At 42.8% G+C, this 17,499-nt stretch overlaps 1 protein-coding gene across 1 annotated transcript; it reads right to left on the reverse strand.

Moving 5' to 3' along the window:
• Positions 1 to 2,626: 2,626 nt before the first annotated feature.
• On the reverse strand, positions 2,627 to 16,748 carry kcng2 (potassium voltage-gated channel, subfamily G, member 2). The gene is made up of 2 exons (XM_071517925.1): positions 15,975 to 16,748; positions 2,627 to 3,463 (listed from the first exon to the last, which is right to left on the reverse strand). The coding sequence occupies exons 1-2, from the start codon at positions 16,746 to 16,748 to the stop codon at positions 2,627 to 2,629; spliced, it is 1,611 nt and encodes a 536-aa protein (XP_071374026.1).
• Positions 16,749 to 17,499: the final 751 nt, after the last annotated feature.

A 17,499-nucleotide genomic window follows, 5' to 3' on the forward strand; every position in this document is an offset into this window, starting at 1 on the left:
GAGTACATCAGGTCCCAGCTTTACAAATGACAACGTGGATTCCTACTTATGCACATTTTTAAAATCTAATTTGGTTGTAAGAGCTTTTTATTTTTAAATAAATGAGACTCAAGGACTTCAATCTGTGGCGTTATCAAGAGACGCTTTCTGGAGCTGCTCCATTTGGCATTGAATGGGAGGCTTGATGGACTTATGTAATGTTTGTTTGAGCTTTTACACTCCAGTGACACTTTGTTCCATGTGCTAACAGCGCTAAACCTCTGCACCCACATCAGTGTCCAAGAAGGCCATCTCCCATTTGTTAGCAGCTTAAAAAAAACTTTCTCATTGACATTATAGATTAGAGACTTGGTATTCTTGTTTCTGGCTTTGGGAAATATGCTCTAAAGTGCACTAATCTTCACTAAACTGCCTTAGATTATGGACATTATGTGAATTCTGTTTTGCTTCCATTTGCCTGGCCTTCAGCTTGACCAAGCACTGCTGGAAGTGCGATGGGTGTGATCCCAGGGGGCTCCTGGTAAAAGGATCTTCTCTGAACTAAGCTATTCACTTCATTAAAGCACTGTCAGTATTTATTAGATTTACAGTGCATAGAGCCAACATCGTTCCTGGAAACAGAATCCATTTATTATTAATAACGGATGTGGAAGAAATCACGGAACAAGCCACAGACTGAAATTAATTTGGGATGTTGGAAGTGCACAAGTATGGTCTTGCAAATTTCTGTGTCTTTATGTATAATAAAATTGCTAAATCATATGTTTCAGCACGCTGGGGGCAATGTTCAGTATAATTTGTCTAGTCTATGGATTCAAGAAGCAAAGCATACAGAAATCTGTGAAAGTTGGGTTTATATTCAAATGATGTATTATATTCTCACTCTCCACTACTCAACAAAAGAATATTTTCATAGAGGGATTTCATCAACTCTAAATATCGTGGCTATATCATAATACTGTGGAGAGAAGAGTGCTCTCTTGTAAGGTTTCCATGCTTTTTAAAGGGTTAGTTGATCCAATGACTGCGATTCAGAGTTGGCCGACTTGAACACTATTAAAGCCTTAACTGCTCTTCTCTAGCACTTATTCCCGGCTTTGAAATGTTCCAACATAACAACAATTTGGGGGAATGGGTTTTTTCAACGCATCTTTGTGTATAACCTTTAAAATAAAAGGCACTCTGCTTGAATTCTAAGAAACTGAAATGCTTTATTTGCAGTTACCTGAAGAAAACATGTAAGCCTATAAAAAGTATTTGCAATATCTGAACTGATATTACACTTATTTCAGATCTGTTTTCTAAAATGTAACTGGCCTGTCTATCACTGTCTGAAGTTGGGTATTTGTCAGTAATCAGTAAGCCCTTTTGAAGAGATGTTGGCTTGATAGATCTGTTTCATTTGGATTAAAAGGACTACTCTGACTTTTTGGGAGTTTGGCCCATTGGCCACCTTACCCAATATGTGAGAGGATTGGCACCAAATCATCTCTGTCTCTGGTAGATAGCTCTGTCCAGTGCACATGCTAACGCTTTAGCATACAGCATGTTAAGTAATCGTAGGTGATTAGCATTATCCTAAAAATTAGAAATTGAGAATTTGTAGCAGCTCTAAGGCTGGACGCATCTAAATTGGCAAAATAGACATTAAATTTGAGGGGAAAAATGCAGTTTTTTTGCGTTGTTGATAATGGATTTCACTACTGTGGAAGATTGAGATTTTGTTTTCAAAAGTTAACGAATCTACAGGCCATAAAATAAACATTACTTAAAGGTTTATCGTCATACTTTGGATAATGCTAATAAGCTGTAAATACTGTATGCTAAAGCGTTAGCATGCGCACTGGACAGAGCTACATGGAGACACAGAGAAGATTCTGGTGCCAATCAGATATTGGGTAAGGTGAGAAATGGTTCAGACTCCCAAAAAGTCAGTGTAGTCCTTTCACAGATAAATCATAGTTGTTATATTGCCTATACTGTAGGCTCAGCTTCATAGCAAATAAATGTGCTGACATCATCACCTATAGGATGTTTATATAAGAGGGCCCAGCCTATAATAGGTTATTTGTTTTGGCCAAATAGAATACAGAATAAGTGGAGATGATATTGCACATCAATAACAAACTTATACTGCAGGTGTGACATCTCAGCAAACACCTCTGTTTTTAGACAATCCCCTCCTGTCAAAATGCAGCTACATGAGGAACATAAACTATTAGTCTGAGGTCTGAATAACAATGTGATGTTTTGATATCAAATTCCCATTGCACTGACGTATCTCAAGTCTGAATCGCAGCCAGTGTGAGTAGTGTCTCGGTCAGTTTTTTAATCTCAGTTGACCGGTTGTTTGACTTCAGTTGTTTAATCGTGAATATTGTATTCTACCCATCTTTTGCAGTCAAATGTGTAAAAAAAAAAAAAAGACTTCTGCATCTCCTCTATAAAACTCAGATACACTCTGGTGCACAAGCGCTACACACGATCAAAGCAGAGACCCCAAGCTCCAGAAAAGAAAATCTCATCCCCTTTCACAATCCTCCAGCTTGTCAGCTTTGAAGTCCCAGCGCTGTGCTTCCCAGGCTCGCCACTCGAACACAGACAGGCGAACAGACAGACAGAGCGGCTAAGTTTGCGTGGACCTTCGGATCTCGGCGGCCCTCTGAGAGGCGACGGCCATGGACTTCCTCCGCTGCGCCGCGGCGGCGGCGGCGGCCTCGGCGATGCCGTGGTAGCTGTCCGTCTCCTGCGAGTCCTCGCTGTTCTGGGACTTGGTGCTGTCCTGGGAGTCCGGCTTCTGCCTCAGCGCCCGGCTCTGCTCCTCCTTCAGCTCCAGGTAGGAGCGCGAGAAGGTGTGAAAGATGGACGTGACGGGGAACGCCATGAGCAGGATGCCGCTCAGGATGCTGCTGAGCGCCACCACCTGGCCGGGGATGCTCCTGGGCACCATGTCTCCGTAGCCCACCGTGGTCATGGAGATGACCGCCCACCAGTAGCTGCCGGGGATGCTGGTGAACTCCTGCTTGGCGCCCATCTCGCTCTCGGCAAGGAACACCAGCGGGGAGAAGAGGGCCATGGCCACGCACAGGAACAGCAGCAGCAGGCCGAACTCTCGCGTGCAGCGCCTCACCGTCAGGCCGAGCGTCTGCAGGCCCAGCGAGTGGCGGGCCAGCCTCATCACGTAGAAGATCCGCAGAGCCCGGAGGACGCGGAGGACGAGCCCCACCTTCTCCAGGTAGTTGTTCCCCGAGCCGGCGGGCTTCTCCCCCACCGACAGAGAGTCCACGATGAGGGTGATGTAGTAGGGCAGGATGGCCACCACGTCGATGACGTTGAGCGGCGTGCGCAGGAACATGCACTTGCTCTGCGTCTGGATGAAGCGCAGCAGGAACTCGAGGGAGAACCAGGCGACGCACACCGTCTCCAGCACGAAGATGTTGTAGCACCTCTGGGAGCACTCGCCCTGCAGAGGAAAAAAGCCACAGACAGACATTAAGGAGTGTCTTACGTTACGCAACAGTACCCTTCAGCACGGGGGGTATTGATTTGAACAGCAAAGGATTACTGTGCTTTGAATAAGGGTGATGCGAAAGTGCAGCGTGAAGGCAGTAATTAAGAATCCATTTCAAAGCCGAAATAAGAGGCTGGTGTCTTTGATCTCACAACAAAAAGCTGATTTTGTTGTTTCACAAAAAAAAAAAAATACTTAAAATGGTGTTGGAAGATTCATGAAGCTAAGAAATATGACTCTGATGATCTCATTTAGTAGAATAACTCGGTGAGGAAAAAATAATCAAGTCTGAGTAATCAAGAGGTGAAAGGACTAGATGTATTAGGTGTAGATGTGTTACTTCAGAGAAATGAGTTTCCTTACTGGGATCAGTCACGGCTGAGTCAACTGTAACTTCAGTATGAATTCTTAAACTTACCACATGACAAGCTGAAATATCCTCACTTTTGGTAATAATCCATTCTTTCAAGACTGCTTAAATATCATAAATATTTGAAAGTATAATTACGTGTGATTACTTATTAAGTGAATGTCACCCCCGAAGGAGATTGGAAATAGAAATGAAACTGTATGAGTAAGCTTTACATCTTTGCGGATTTACTTTAAGTGTTATAAATGACCGAACAATCTCTCCTTCACTTTATTTTCTCCTGTTCTCAGAGGGAACCCAGTTTTAAGCCTACAGTAATCAAAGAGCAGTAGAAAGGAAACAGATCAGATGCTTTTAGCAACTTTCAATAACTTATCTTTGCAATCTCGTGGCATAATGTGCAATTAGTTATTTTCCAAATCAACCACCTGTTGTGTTAGGTGGGTCAGCCATTCATGAGAAACAGTGCGGGAACTCATGACCGCAGTAGCAGCCAAAGGAGTTTGTGATCAAAACATTGACATTTTTAATCCATTTACTAGTTAGACAGTTTAGAGAGTTGCTAATGTCACTCTCCTGCTGTTATGCCATTGAGCCAGGCCCTTAGGCACAACTGTTTCCAGTGGATTTGAGCTGCTGGGAACAGTGGAGCGCTGTGGTTATACAGGGTAAATCCCAGGCGTGAATAACTGTGAGTGTGTAAACTAGGCAATATCACCTGCTCAGTCAACATGCCACTGCTGCATGAAAACGTCATCTCTCCAAAAAGTAAGAAGAAAGGCTTACTTTTCAGACTGACACCCATGTATTTTTAGAAGTAAACTCTGGGTTTTGCATATACCATGGTTTTTGCCTTTGAGTCATGAAACTTGCTAAACCCATCAAGGACCGATGTAAATCTCTGCCTCGAGTAAAAAACCGGGGGTTGAGGCTTTCACACAGCGGCAGCAATATGCTGGGTAAATAATGGTTAAAAAATAAAATGAGATAGCATAAGAGGAATAACATCAATGATGCTTAGTTGAGGCACTTGGTGAACTAGCAGTCATGATGGAAAGTGGTATATCCATGGAGACTGAGTGTATAAAGTACGCTATCTGCATACTGAGGAGTGGAAACAGCATGAAGATGTCTTTTGTTCTACATATTTCAGTGTTATTTAGTCAGAAAGGCTCCTTTGGTGGAAGTCTAGAGTGAAATTAAATTCACAATAGGGAGTTGGGTCTCTGCTTCAACACAGCAGCACAGCCCCTCTATAGTGAGCTCCATAGGTATTTAGACAGCAGCTAACGAGCCTAAACTTTGGCTTCATGCGCGTATTATTTTGAAATGTGAAATGATACAATAACTGTGAAGTTAGAGTACAGATTGTCAGCTGCAATTTGAGGGGATTTCCAGCCAAATTGGAGGAGAAGTTTAAAAACTCGAGCACTTTCTGTTCACAGTCCAATCATTTCAGGATGCCAAAAGTATTTGGACAGATTATATTCAGCCAACTAGCCTCTTTTTAGTATGCAGTAAAAAAAAAACTGCTGTGCAATAACTTCTAGATGTCTGAACAGCATTAAAAAAAAAGTTTTCAATATCATATTTTCTGCTTCTCTTTCCAGCCCTTTTTGCATTTTGATCTCTTGATAATTCAGCTGTAAATCCACATGACTCTACATTATTCTGCTGCAGTATGCGGTGCACAGTTGGGGGTCTGAGTTATCAATCCAGATTTGAATCATCATGCTCCAGTGAGAGAGCTTTAAAATTGGGATGTACGAATGTAATGGGTTTGTGTTTTTTTCTTTCAACCAATTTCCCTGTAATGTTCAGTCGAAAAGAAGACAGAAGAGTAGGGGAGATTAAAGCGCTGCAGGACACGGCAATCTTGAAGATTCAAAGCGAAGTTGAAAATCTGCCCCTCTAACCGCACGCTGTCATTTCACATCCAACTTAATAAGCGTATGAAGACAAAGCAAATAAATAAAACGTGTCGCTGTCCAAATTATGGGGCTCGCTCGTTTTCACAACACGAGGGAGTGTGTCTGCCGGTTACACACTCGTAAACGGACGCTGGGCCTTTTTCCACTCAAATTTGCCCGGCGTGTTCGTATTGGTCGAAGCTCTCTAGCTGAGTGCATCTTCCGCTCCCTCCGTCTCCATATCGAACGGCCCCTCCGATGTGCACGGAACCACAGAGGATCAAATTAAAAATGCACAATTACCTGTGTCACCGACCACGGGGACTCTGACCCCGTCAAACCAAACACCGCAGGACGCCGAGGCCCGCGCGGCGAGCTGGCTCCGTCTTCGGCTTTTAACGGCTCAACTCCCCGTTTGTTTACCGCTCTCGTTGTGGGGCTTTACCGGGGCCGGATGGGAGCGGATGTGACTTATCGCTCGGCCGCCCCCGTATCGAGTTTCAAAGCGTTTCAGCCGTCTTCCAGAAAACGTCTCGGGACCTCTTCACGAAACGGGAATCTCATTACGGAAACGATGCAGACTTTACCGACAATGTGATTGTGTAAATGTCGTGTGTGTCCTCGGGATTTCGGAGGTCAAGACCTTCAACAAAATGCATGGAATATATTGAGTCTGTCCAACATGGGTAGTTGATTTATGACCTTATGAAGAGAGTAAAACAGTCACTTTGTTTTCACTGTCACTGCATTTCACTCAACACTCTGCACTACACCGTTTTTTTTATGTGTACATAGAAAAAAAATAATCATCTTACTTGAACTATAACAAGCTGCTGACAAGAGTTCTGTCGTCTTGCCGGAAAAATCATTTCTGAAAATGAAGCTACTGTTTGACAACTGGAAAAAAAACAATATACACATTCTGTATGCAACATCAAACTTCCTCAATATAAGTGAGAAAAAAGCTGCATTTGTCAAAAATATCTGGTATTTTCTATTTTGTGGTTGACATAATTGGATGTCATAGCACATGAAGTGATTAGCTGCTAGGCAAGTTGTGTTCATTCATGATAAATGGGTTGAAACCAATTAGATATGAGTTGAGAATGGCTCTATTACTAACAGTTGGCAGGCGCCAATGAAATCAAAGCCAGTGTAAAGGTTCTCTTTTAGTTTTACTTTACCTTTAGTTCTTATTCTCACATGTATAAAGGAATACACCAATTTTTGGGAGAGATTGTCGCATTGATTAACTGTTAAGTGATGAGAACTATAACACATAACACCAAAATCATTCCTATGTCCCCAGTAGATGTTCACCTTCTGTGCTCCATGCTAACACTTTAGCATACACTATGTTGAGTGATAGTAGGCGACTAGCATTATCTCAAAAGTGAGAAATGAGAACTTGTAGCAGCTCTAAAGCTAAATGGTAAGTAATTTTAATTGATTGGTGACCAAGTCTGGCAGTTTTTACACAAAATATAATTCAAAATTAACATACTGTTTTGAACTAGCAGGGACTAGCCTACCTTCCCTGTTGGAAGGTGTCTGTTCCCATGAGACTTGGAGAGTGACTTGTTTTGTTTCCATAGGTAGTGCATTTGGTGGCTGATGGGAGACTGTACAGCTAGAAATCACTACGCAGAGGAGAAATATGTGTTTGCTGACCTGAAATGGTCAAAAATAAACATGGCTACATAAGCTATACTGAGTTAATGATATTGCATTTTTAAAAATTGACGAATATACAGTCCATATAATAAAAAATATACCCAAAAACCACAACTTTTTCCATTTTTTTTACTTTGGATAATGCTAGTGGCCTACTGTCACTCAACATAGTGTATGCTTAAGTGTTAGCATGGAGCAGAGGAGCAAACGATCTACTGGGAACACTTGGATGATCCTGGTGTCTATTTTCTCATCACAGGCAAGTTGACCAATGGGTCAGTCTCCCAAAAAATACATATTCCTTTAACCTACTGTCCATTCAAGAACACTGTGTACCCAATGATCACTTTACCCACCACCTCTTAAGCACAGTGTGTCTTTAAAGGCCTCACCATAACAACAACCCTCATTAAAAATAAAATCTGTGAAATTGAATGCTGGGTTTTGGATTATTGTAAGTAGCAAGGATGCCTGATAATGTGTAGGAAGTAAATCTGAGGAATGTGACAGTACAGAGAAACCTGTGAGGGAGGAAAGGGAGCAGAGAGAAGCTGGGTTTCCATTAAAGTATTTTTATGGAAATTATGATGTAACAAATTAGAAAGGCTGAATCGTGGGCGTCTAGTCCCATACCTTGCCGCTCCTGAGCCTAAGTGAGTCCAAATTTGATCTTGTAGTTTTATCATTCTAATAAAAGTTTGAGCAAAATTGCCAGCAATCTATTTGGATGGAAGTTTTTTGTCAATAAAGAAACTATGTGGTACTAAAGACTTTCCATTTTTCTTGTGTCTTCTTCATGTGTTTTTTCTGATGTAACTCGTGTTTGTTCAGGAAGCCTATACAGTACATGCCTATACTAAGCATTTTATTTTTTTGTGACATATCTAAAGTCTACTTAAAATTCGCTTGACAGTTGGATGGAAACATAGCAGCTTTCATGTGCAAAATCTTTCTGCACACAGAGCAGATGGAAGGAAGACTGAGGTTTCCTGAAGATCGCGGCTTTGCCAACCAGCACTGTTCTTTAATAATTTGTGTGTGTGAGAAAGAGAGCGGGAGAGAGAGAAAGAGAGAGAGATTCCATGGGATGTTGAATCTTTACTGGCAAAGTATTCTGCACAAACATGAATTCAATAAACACATAATTATAGGTCCTTCCTCTGGAGTTTTTCAAAGATTTTAATCCAATCCACCACTGCCAGGGGGATGAATCGATCCAATTTTTCAAATCATTTGGCAAATTTATTTATTTTTCGATAGCCTGAAATAACAGCTATAACTCACTCGCACTATAAAACAGGGCATTGGCTTCAACCCAAGCAGTTTTGCTGCTTGTCAATATTTATTTATTAAGGTTGGTTTGTGGAGGGGGCAGCAGAACTTCATGCCTGTGCTTCATTCCTCTCAACCTGGCAACCCACAAACATTACCAGCTTTCTGGACACATGTAGGTACGTATGCTGCTTCCATCTGGAAATGCCAGCAATGCACATTTGCACATCTTAATTCATTCATGTTGCCTCCAAACTGTCAGTCAGCTAATAGCTTACGATGCATATTTGGACGTCTGGACACATGTCAGTATATTTCCTCTCCCATCTGTACACCTGATAATGTGAATGAATAGCTAACAATGCACACTTGCACATCCGCTTCAATTTGTATCCTATTCCCGGCTGCTGCAACAATCCAAATTCCCCATGGGGGTCATTAAAGTTTCATCTAATCTAATCAGACCTAATCTAAGTTGCCATCGATTACGAACATATTGATGGTTGTTGTCCTGATATTTTGACAAGTGTATGCTCTCTCTCACTCTCTTTCTCTGTCCCCCCCCTCCCCCCCCTCCTCTCTCTATGTTAAAATGCAGCAATCCCCAGCCTACTGCTGCTCCAGCCAACCCTGACTGACAGAGAGAGAGAGAGAGAGAGAGAGAGAGAGAGAGAGAGAGAGAGAGAGAGAGAGAGCGAGAGAGAGAGAGAGAGAGAGAATCTTTCAGATCTAGTTTTGGCCTTTATAGCTCAGGTTTGTAGTATTTTTGATTTGTCACGATTAAGCACGGACTCAACTCATTTGATCCACAAAGCACTTACACCACTGTTTTCATTACCGAGACATTAGAAGCAGAGTTTCTCCGCATTAACATTTATGAGCAAGGCTGATGCAAGTCAATAGGGCTGAAAACGATTCCCTTAAAAAAACATGTTTGAAGTGATATTCCACTTAAGTCGAACATTTCACTTTATAGAGCGTAAAACTCTATAGCAGTTGAAGGCTCCACCACCAGGGACTCACAGTCACCACCATGTTTTGACTGGATTTTGGCCTCATAGTAACCCCACATCCCAGCAGAATCTTAAGTCACTATCCTTTTTCATCTTTTCCACATAGCAAACTCCTCTACAGTAGGCTACTTCCCCTGCGGCTACACCACAAAAACAATACCCAGTCGTTTACCAAGTCATTTAGTTGTATATTCAGCCTTGAAATCTCATTTTTCATGAACAATTCTGCCAATGAGATGTGAAAATTCCACTTGTTTCTGATGCAGTTTCACTTGTTTCAGGAATTCTCTTGAAACTAGAGTCTCTTTAAGTGCCAATATATTGAAACAAGGCAGAGTAAGGCACTTCATTAGTATCAAGTAAATGACATAAGGTGGATACAATTTCAGTGTATGGCAGGTAGCGGTGGATGTTTGCTAATACAAATGCTTCTATGGTAACTGAAACGTATTTTAATGCTGGAATTCAGTGGTGTTCCTGTTGAGAGCCTGTTCAGCAGGGAGTCCTCACAGATCCACATGAGGAGCAATTACAGAAAACACAACTGGTAGCAGCTTGGAGCATCTTGCTATAACCAGTAAGTAACAAATTACATTTACTCTCTTTTACTCGCAATTTATTTAGGCTCTCCACAAGCACTGCAACACTCAGAGACTGGCCAGTCGTAAATTACATCTGCGTCAAACCTGCATGTGGAGGCAACATTAAGTTAACTGTAACATTAAATGCTCAAATATAGCCCTAATAGTAACTTAGATAACATTAGCAAAAAGTCATCCAACTAGCTTTATTTACTAGCAGAAATATTGGTTTATGTTAGCCTGGTTGTTGTCAAGCTAGTTCGCTAGCCTTGCTTGCTAGTTGGATAGCTAGTAGCAAAACATCAATGTAGTGACGTTATTAAATTACATGGATGGTTTTTTTTTTTTTTTTTTTTATCATAGAATGAATAATAACATGAATTTAAGTATTTTATTTTTTATAAAACTCAACATACAACATTTAATTATCACATATTGAACATATTTTGCATGGGAAAGATCTGTCTGTGTTTTATAAAGTAACTCGTTAACTTTCACTCTGAGTAGGCCTACATTTTGAATGAGATAGTTTTTACTTTTATTGAAGCAGTTTTTACAGCTGTAATTTTACTTCAATATAGGTCAAATTTCAGTATAAAGCAACATTTTCTATTCATATTGTATTTCTACTTGAGTATATTTTGGTACTCTTTCCACCCCTGTAAGTAACTCATACGGTCTCAATCACATTTTGAAACTCTAAAGCCCCAGCAAAAAAATCACAATCATATTCCTATTATATTCCCATGGAGAATTATACTTTTTCTGCGGCACTCAATAGTGAGTTTATAGTGACCTTATTGTACTTAATGGTATTTTATCTCCTATGGTATCATTATAATACTCCTATAGGATACTAGAAATAGTTCAGCTGTGATATCTGTATAGCATCCTGCAAGAAAGTGACAGTAGGTTTGCTATAGTTCTTTTTCACAAGGCTAGGCTCCTGCTGTGACCACAGGAAAAAAAAAACACCCTGACTCATACAGGGAACTCACAGTAGGAGCACACACTCCCAAAATCAGAACTTCAACACAATTCACCACGACGGCATGAACGTCAAGTGACACACGTGGGGAATGACTGATGTGCATCTTATGTCTATTCAGCAAAGACTAAGACCAAATTCTCTGTACTTCTTACAGTAATTGCATAGCATTTCTATTTCACCCGGCCCCACACCCTCTAAGCTCCGCTCCCCATTCCTCAACGCTGATGTATGGTTATAGCTGGGGTGTCCTTTAAAGAATGGAGTGTACAGGGCTGTGAGGCAAGAGCAGAGGCACCGAGAGGTTAGACCCACAGCCGCGGGAGATAAATGAAACAGGACCAGGAGCTTCCAAAGATGCTTATGCGGACAGAGTAAGCGATTTCGAGGGGGAGAAAAGACAGAAATCGACAAAACACTTGAGCTCTTTAATCCCCTATTCATCCAGAGCGTGTGGAAGCGGGACTATAAATCTGAAATGCAATATAGCATTTTTTCGTTTTGTGTGCGTGTGTGTGTGTGTTTTTCATGTGGAGAGAGGGAGAGAGAGAGATTTTTCAGCCACTGAATCCCTCCCAGAGAGCTACATTAGATTAGACAGACAGGCTAAGTGCTTTCCATCGCTGGCAGCTCCGTAAAACTTTTTATAAAAAACATTGGGTTTTTGTTTCAGTCGATACACACTTCTGAAACGCCACTAGTGACCAAGTGCATAAACATGGCGGCTTCCTGAGTTTACATTGCATTGCCCTCCTGCTCTATGCCTGATGACTTCCTTCCTCCGCTGTCTGGCGAACTAAGATGTTTTGTGAATCTGGGCCCATTCTCCTCAGGCTTAGGCAGGTTTATCATTCTAAAACTTGGTGTGGACATATTATTTCAAACATTCAAGTTACAAGGACTTTGACATGCAGATATGTGTGATGCTGCTGTTTCCATGCCTTCATAGTATTGATAACACTCAAGGCATCTGAATAATTGAGGTCTCGGAAACATTACACATAATAAATATACAACATATTAAAGTCTAGAAATGGTATCTGAGGAAATGTTAATTTCATTAGTTTCATTAGTACAGGGAGGATCTACGCACATGTATATGGCGGGTTATCAAAGCCCTCTGCTAATGGATATTAGGATGCTCCGTAATGGAGGAAGATGAGTGGGTGGACTCAATTGAAAGAGCCGCTGTAATTAGCGTTGGCAATTCACCGAGTTGAGCCGAATTTCGCTGGAGTGTTTAGCTGCATAATTGCTGTGCTCGACATTAGCGCAAATGAGGAAATAAAGCCCACTCACAGAGCACCTACATAGCTGTGCAGAGCCGGGCCACACTCCTCTCCTCTCCTAACATGGTAACAAGGAGAGAGGACATTCCACAGCCAATTCTGTCTGACACCTCGGTACACACCATGGCCGTTGATCAAGTGCTCCTGTGCTGCACTGTAGCACAGCAGTGGCACATCCCGGGGTGCCATCACACCTACAGCTTGTTTTCTTTGGGCTGAACCACAGTGGAAAAGGTTACTTTGATGCATTGGATTTTATTTGGTTTGTTTCGGTTCACACTGCCTAATGACGAGCCAGCGGGGCTTGGAAACAAATGTCACATGACTCATAAGTAGCTTGTTGATTGGACAAAGATTTGGGAGCCTGGTCAGGGATTTTGGTGGAGGGCGGAGTAAAAACAGACCCAACACTTAAGCTAACATGATGGACTTGTCTGTGCTCTTTGCTGTTATTTACCTTCTCTGGTGTTCATACCAGTTAAGAACACATGAAGAAATAGCTGGATAAGAGCATCAGTCCAGACTTAATTTTGCTCTGCTAGGCTTTCCAAGCATGAGGAACTGCTGGCTATCGGATGTCAACATGTCCTGATACCTAAACCCGTGCATTTTGGGGTCATTTCGTGTAGTTTGTTCAGATAATGTTCTCACTCCCAACGAACTGCACCTACATTTTCAGGCGTCTCAGTGCCGTTTATTTGGTGCCACCAGAGTTTGAATGACATCGTTCTCACCTGGCCAACAAAGCGAACTACAGCAGGAAACACTCCAGAGTTTGAATAAACCGCTCTAAACGCATCCCTAGTCCCACTTGTTGCACTTCCGATGCAAATGGTCGAGGGCTGAGCCGGTGCTGCAGATCCACACAAGTATGTAATTCCAGATGACACTTCATAGAGCGTAATTGGAGATAAGATGAGACTCTATAAGATCAGGTCTTGGTTGGGCTTTCACGCGTTTTGTTTTCCTGATTGATTTTCCCTTTGAAGCCGGCGCACTACACAAGTAGCGGTCCCCCTCCCTCCCAGCTTGCTGAGGCAGATCCCCCTTTGATAGAGGCAGGGGCCGCGGGGCTTTTCTTTAATCATTCGGAGCTTCATTGATGTCATTCAAGAGGTGAATTAGCCGGATACAAAGACACTCTGGAGCGGGAACTCCGAGGTCTCTGAAGTGCGGGAGGCAAAAAACCAGATCTGAAAGGGCTCAGAGGAAGACATCATCAGCTTTAATTTGGTTTTTGTTCCACTTGTCACCCACTGTGACAACATGTGTATTTAGCGGGATCGAAAGCCTTAGGTAGTAATATTTCAGTCCCTGTGAGCTCAAATCATCAACAAGTGGCTGCACTCAGGTAATTAGGGACCAAAGGCTAGTAGTTAAATGTATCATTAATTTATTCTTACATTTCTACCCAACATACCCGGCATTGACGGCTGCATTATCTTTAGATATCCACTTTTTTCTGCATTCATTTCTATATTCAGTTTTTCTTTGTGGTATCCTATTATTGTTTTTGCTGCTGCGATGACCCAATTTCCCTGTGGGGATAATTAAAGTTTTGTCTGCGGCTGCAAGTGTTTTTCATTGGCAAATTGATTGTGTATGTGATTCTGCAAACAGCGGCTGAGTATAAAAAAAGAAAGCTAAGCACGAGTGTAATTTGAAGCTGTAAAAAGTTTACATAAAAACAATATTTGCATCTGAAAGCCTTGCACTGAACGAATATCCATCTTAATGTAGTATTGAGCTGTAAAATCTATTTTTCTACTCTCAAAACAAGTGAAAAATCTGCCAGTGGGGTGAGATGATTCCACTTGTTTCCAATGCAAATCAACTTTCTTAAAGAATTTTCCTGAATCAAGTGTCATTTTCTTGATGCAAGCAGTGATCTCTGCCTTGTTTCAACATTTAAATCTCTAAAAAATCCTGAAACACGTTAAACTGAGTGAATATGAGACTTTCTTAAAAGGCATGTTTTTTTGCAGAGGGGGAATGGAGGCTTGAATTGAAATACAATTCAGATAATTAGATACACATAATTATTGGACCAAAATATCAAAGGTGCATTCCAAAATGCCATGTAGAGTCTAATTTGAGGTTAAAACCCATCTCTTTGAATGCAGCATCAAAGAGATCACTGGCACACACTATAAATTAATGTATTTTCATTTATAGCCCACACTTTTTTAACTGGTCAGCTTGGCTATATAAGGCTTGGGTAAACAAGCTTTAAAGGATTAAGACTTTATGGCTACAATTTGCATAATTATCATGTTATATAACAATAATGAGCTTATTCCATAGTCATTTTTGGAAGCAGGTCAAGTAAAAATGAATGGCACTGGGAGAATATCATCTGTGGGATTTTGCAAATTTGGAATTGAAGTGCAAATTTGGGAGATGCATCTAGAAAAGACTACACACGCATTGAAAGATAAATATATAATCTTTTGCCTGTCTCTGTGTTGTATATGCTCTGTCAATTATGAAATGCATCTGGGAGAACATGGCTCTCGTGTTGCCAGGAAGGAAGGCATGCTGCGGCAACAGTGAGCAGAGATACCCAGTAATCTGGTGTTCAAGTGAATGGAGAGGAAGCCTCGTTGTCCCTGAGCCATCGCCTCTGTCTCTGTCACAATGATTTATAATGAGGCCCAGCATGTGGGATGCTGCATCAACATAATCTGACTTCTACTGTAGATGTAAAACTAGACAAGTAATGTATCCCTAAGAGTGCTGTGATGTGATGTGAATGCCAAGACTGGGGTTCCTTCCCTCTTACAGTGTGTGGAAAATCTGCTCTTTTCTGCATGTAGTGTAGTTCTAGCCACTGAAACCACAATATGACCAGTAGCAGTAAAGAGGAAGCAGTGTTGGGCTTGTTATTCAAAAAACGTAACATATCACCTTTTCGTTTCACAAGTATTACTTCACTTTTTACACCCTGGGAGCAGGAATTCATTACACTGCTACTAACACTGGCAATTGCATCCTGTCTTACCCTCAAAAATCAGAACAATTCAGTTGTCTTGCCTGTGTGTCTCTGTGTGAATGATCAAGATAAGCAAATAGTGTTGATGTCCAATGTTGTTGTCGATAAAAATTAAAGTAGTGAGAAGCCTCCCACCTGTAAATGACTAAATATGGGGAATTAGGGGATGAGGATTATTGTAATTTAAAGTTGAGTTTTTGAATAATTCATCTAGGAAGAATAGAAGGGGTGAGAACAAAAGTGACGTCATTACTGAAATTGAAATGGTAATTTGTTACTCACTACTTTTAAGTCATATAGTGATATTGCTGTTACTGAGTGGTGAGTTACTGACGCGTCACTACCCGACAGGACGTGCGGCAGAGTGAACTCACCCTCTCCTCCTCCTCCCGGAGGTCTGGCATGGTGCTGACACACAGCGTCACGGCGGTGATGGCTACAAACAACACCGACAGGCAGGCGAAGATCTTCCCCGGCAGGCCGGAGTGCGGGTTCTCCACCATGTCCCTCAGTCTCCGCATGCAGCCCCCCGCGCGGCTCTCCTCCTGGCCCCCCGCCCCGGGCGGCTGCTGGGCCTCCTCGCACGACTGCGGCGCCGTCAGCTCGGCCTCCTCCTCCTCCAGCCGCTGCTGCTCCTTGTACTCCTCCTGCCTGAGCCGCAGCTTCCGGAGGCAGCACCAGTCCAGGTTGCCCTCCTCCACGCCCCAGTACAGCAGCTCCTCCTGGAAGGACAGCGCGCACATCTCCCGCAGCAGCCGCAGCTTCCCCGCCGCCAGGAAGGTGACGATGGTGCGGAAGGCCGACGGGCTGCGGTCGAAGAAGTACTCGTTGCGGCTGCCGTCGTAGTCGTCGCACACGTCCATGATCTCCGCCTCGTTGCTGCAGCCGCGCAGCTTGCCCAGCCGCGTCAGGGGGAACTCCTCCAGCGTGGACCAGGGGATGCGGTACTTGATGCCGCCCACGTTGATGATGACCGCCGCGTCGTCGCCCTCCGGCTGGCGGGGCTGCGGCTGGAGCAGGAGCTGCGCCCGCTTGTAGAACACGCCCTTCTTGGAGGAGACCTCCTGCGGGTTCTCCACGGGGTTGAAGTGGAAGCTGGTGAACTGGTGCTCCGTGCTGCCCGCCAGGAAGGCCACTTCCTGGTACATCCCTGCCTCTCAGTTGGGGGGACCCTGTCCTGCACGCTGCGACGGGAAGGGGGCTTCACGGGGTGTCGGAGGTGACCGGGACCTTGTCACCCATTCAACAACACAGCAGGTCTCTGTGGGAGAAAACACAGGTCAATGATTACATTCATTCATTTTCTTTACCTGTTTATTCCTATTCAGGGTTACAGCAGGCTGGAGCCTGTCCCAGCATGCATTGGGCAGAAGGCAGGGAAACACTCTGGACAGGTCTCCAGTCCATCACAGGGTTAATACAGATAAGACAGACAATCACATTCATGCTTATGGGCGATTTAAAGTCTCCAATCCACCTCATTTGCATGTCTTTGGACTGTGGGAGGAAACCCAGGCGAACACGGAGAGAACATGCAAACTCAACATGACTGCATTCATGTTCAATCATTTACAAATTGCTTCAGTCTGATCTCCACAGTCCTATGCGTAGAGCAGTTGCTTTAAACTACCCCCTCCAATCAGACTAATTAGAACACAAACAAATAAACACAGTCTGCTAAGCAAGACCCACAAGTCAAAACAGTTTCATGACATTTTCAGAGACGAAGTGTGAGAAAAAAAAACTTCTCTCAAGTCTAATTGTGATGGAAACTCGGGGAGAAGCAAATTGATGTCAAACTGTGGCCTGAACCCCATGCAGAGGAATTAATAATGTGGTTTTTCTATTTAACGCGTCACCAGGCCCTGGAATGAGACAATTTAAAGCACTGTTTAGCAA

The sequence above is a fragment of the Centroberyx affinis genome, unplaced genomic scaffold, assembly GCF_046629955.1.
Source record: "Centroberyx affinis isolate AG114_WGS23_722 - 3 ecotype Tasmania unplaced genomic scaffold, CSIRO-AGI_Caff_v1 ptg000541l_1, whole genome shotgun sequence".
NCBI lineage: Eukaryota > Metazoa > Chordata > Actinopteri > Beryciformes > Berycidae > Centroberyx > Centroberyx affinis.

Excerpts from the sequence above, each read along its gene's own strand:
- kcng2 (XM_071517925.1), bottom strand. The coding sequence starts at position 16,748 with ATGTACCAGGAAGTGGCCTTCCTGGCGGGCAGCACGGAGCACCAGTTC. Across the intron at positions 3,464-15,974 it reads TCCGGGAGGAGGAGGAGAGG|GGCGAGTGCTCCCAGAGGTG; the intron begins GTGAGTTCACTC and ends TTTCCTCTGCAG.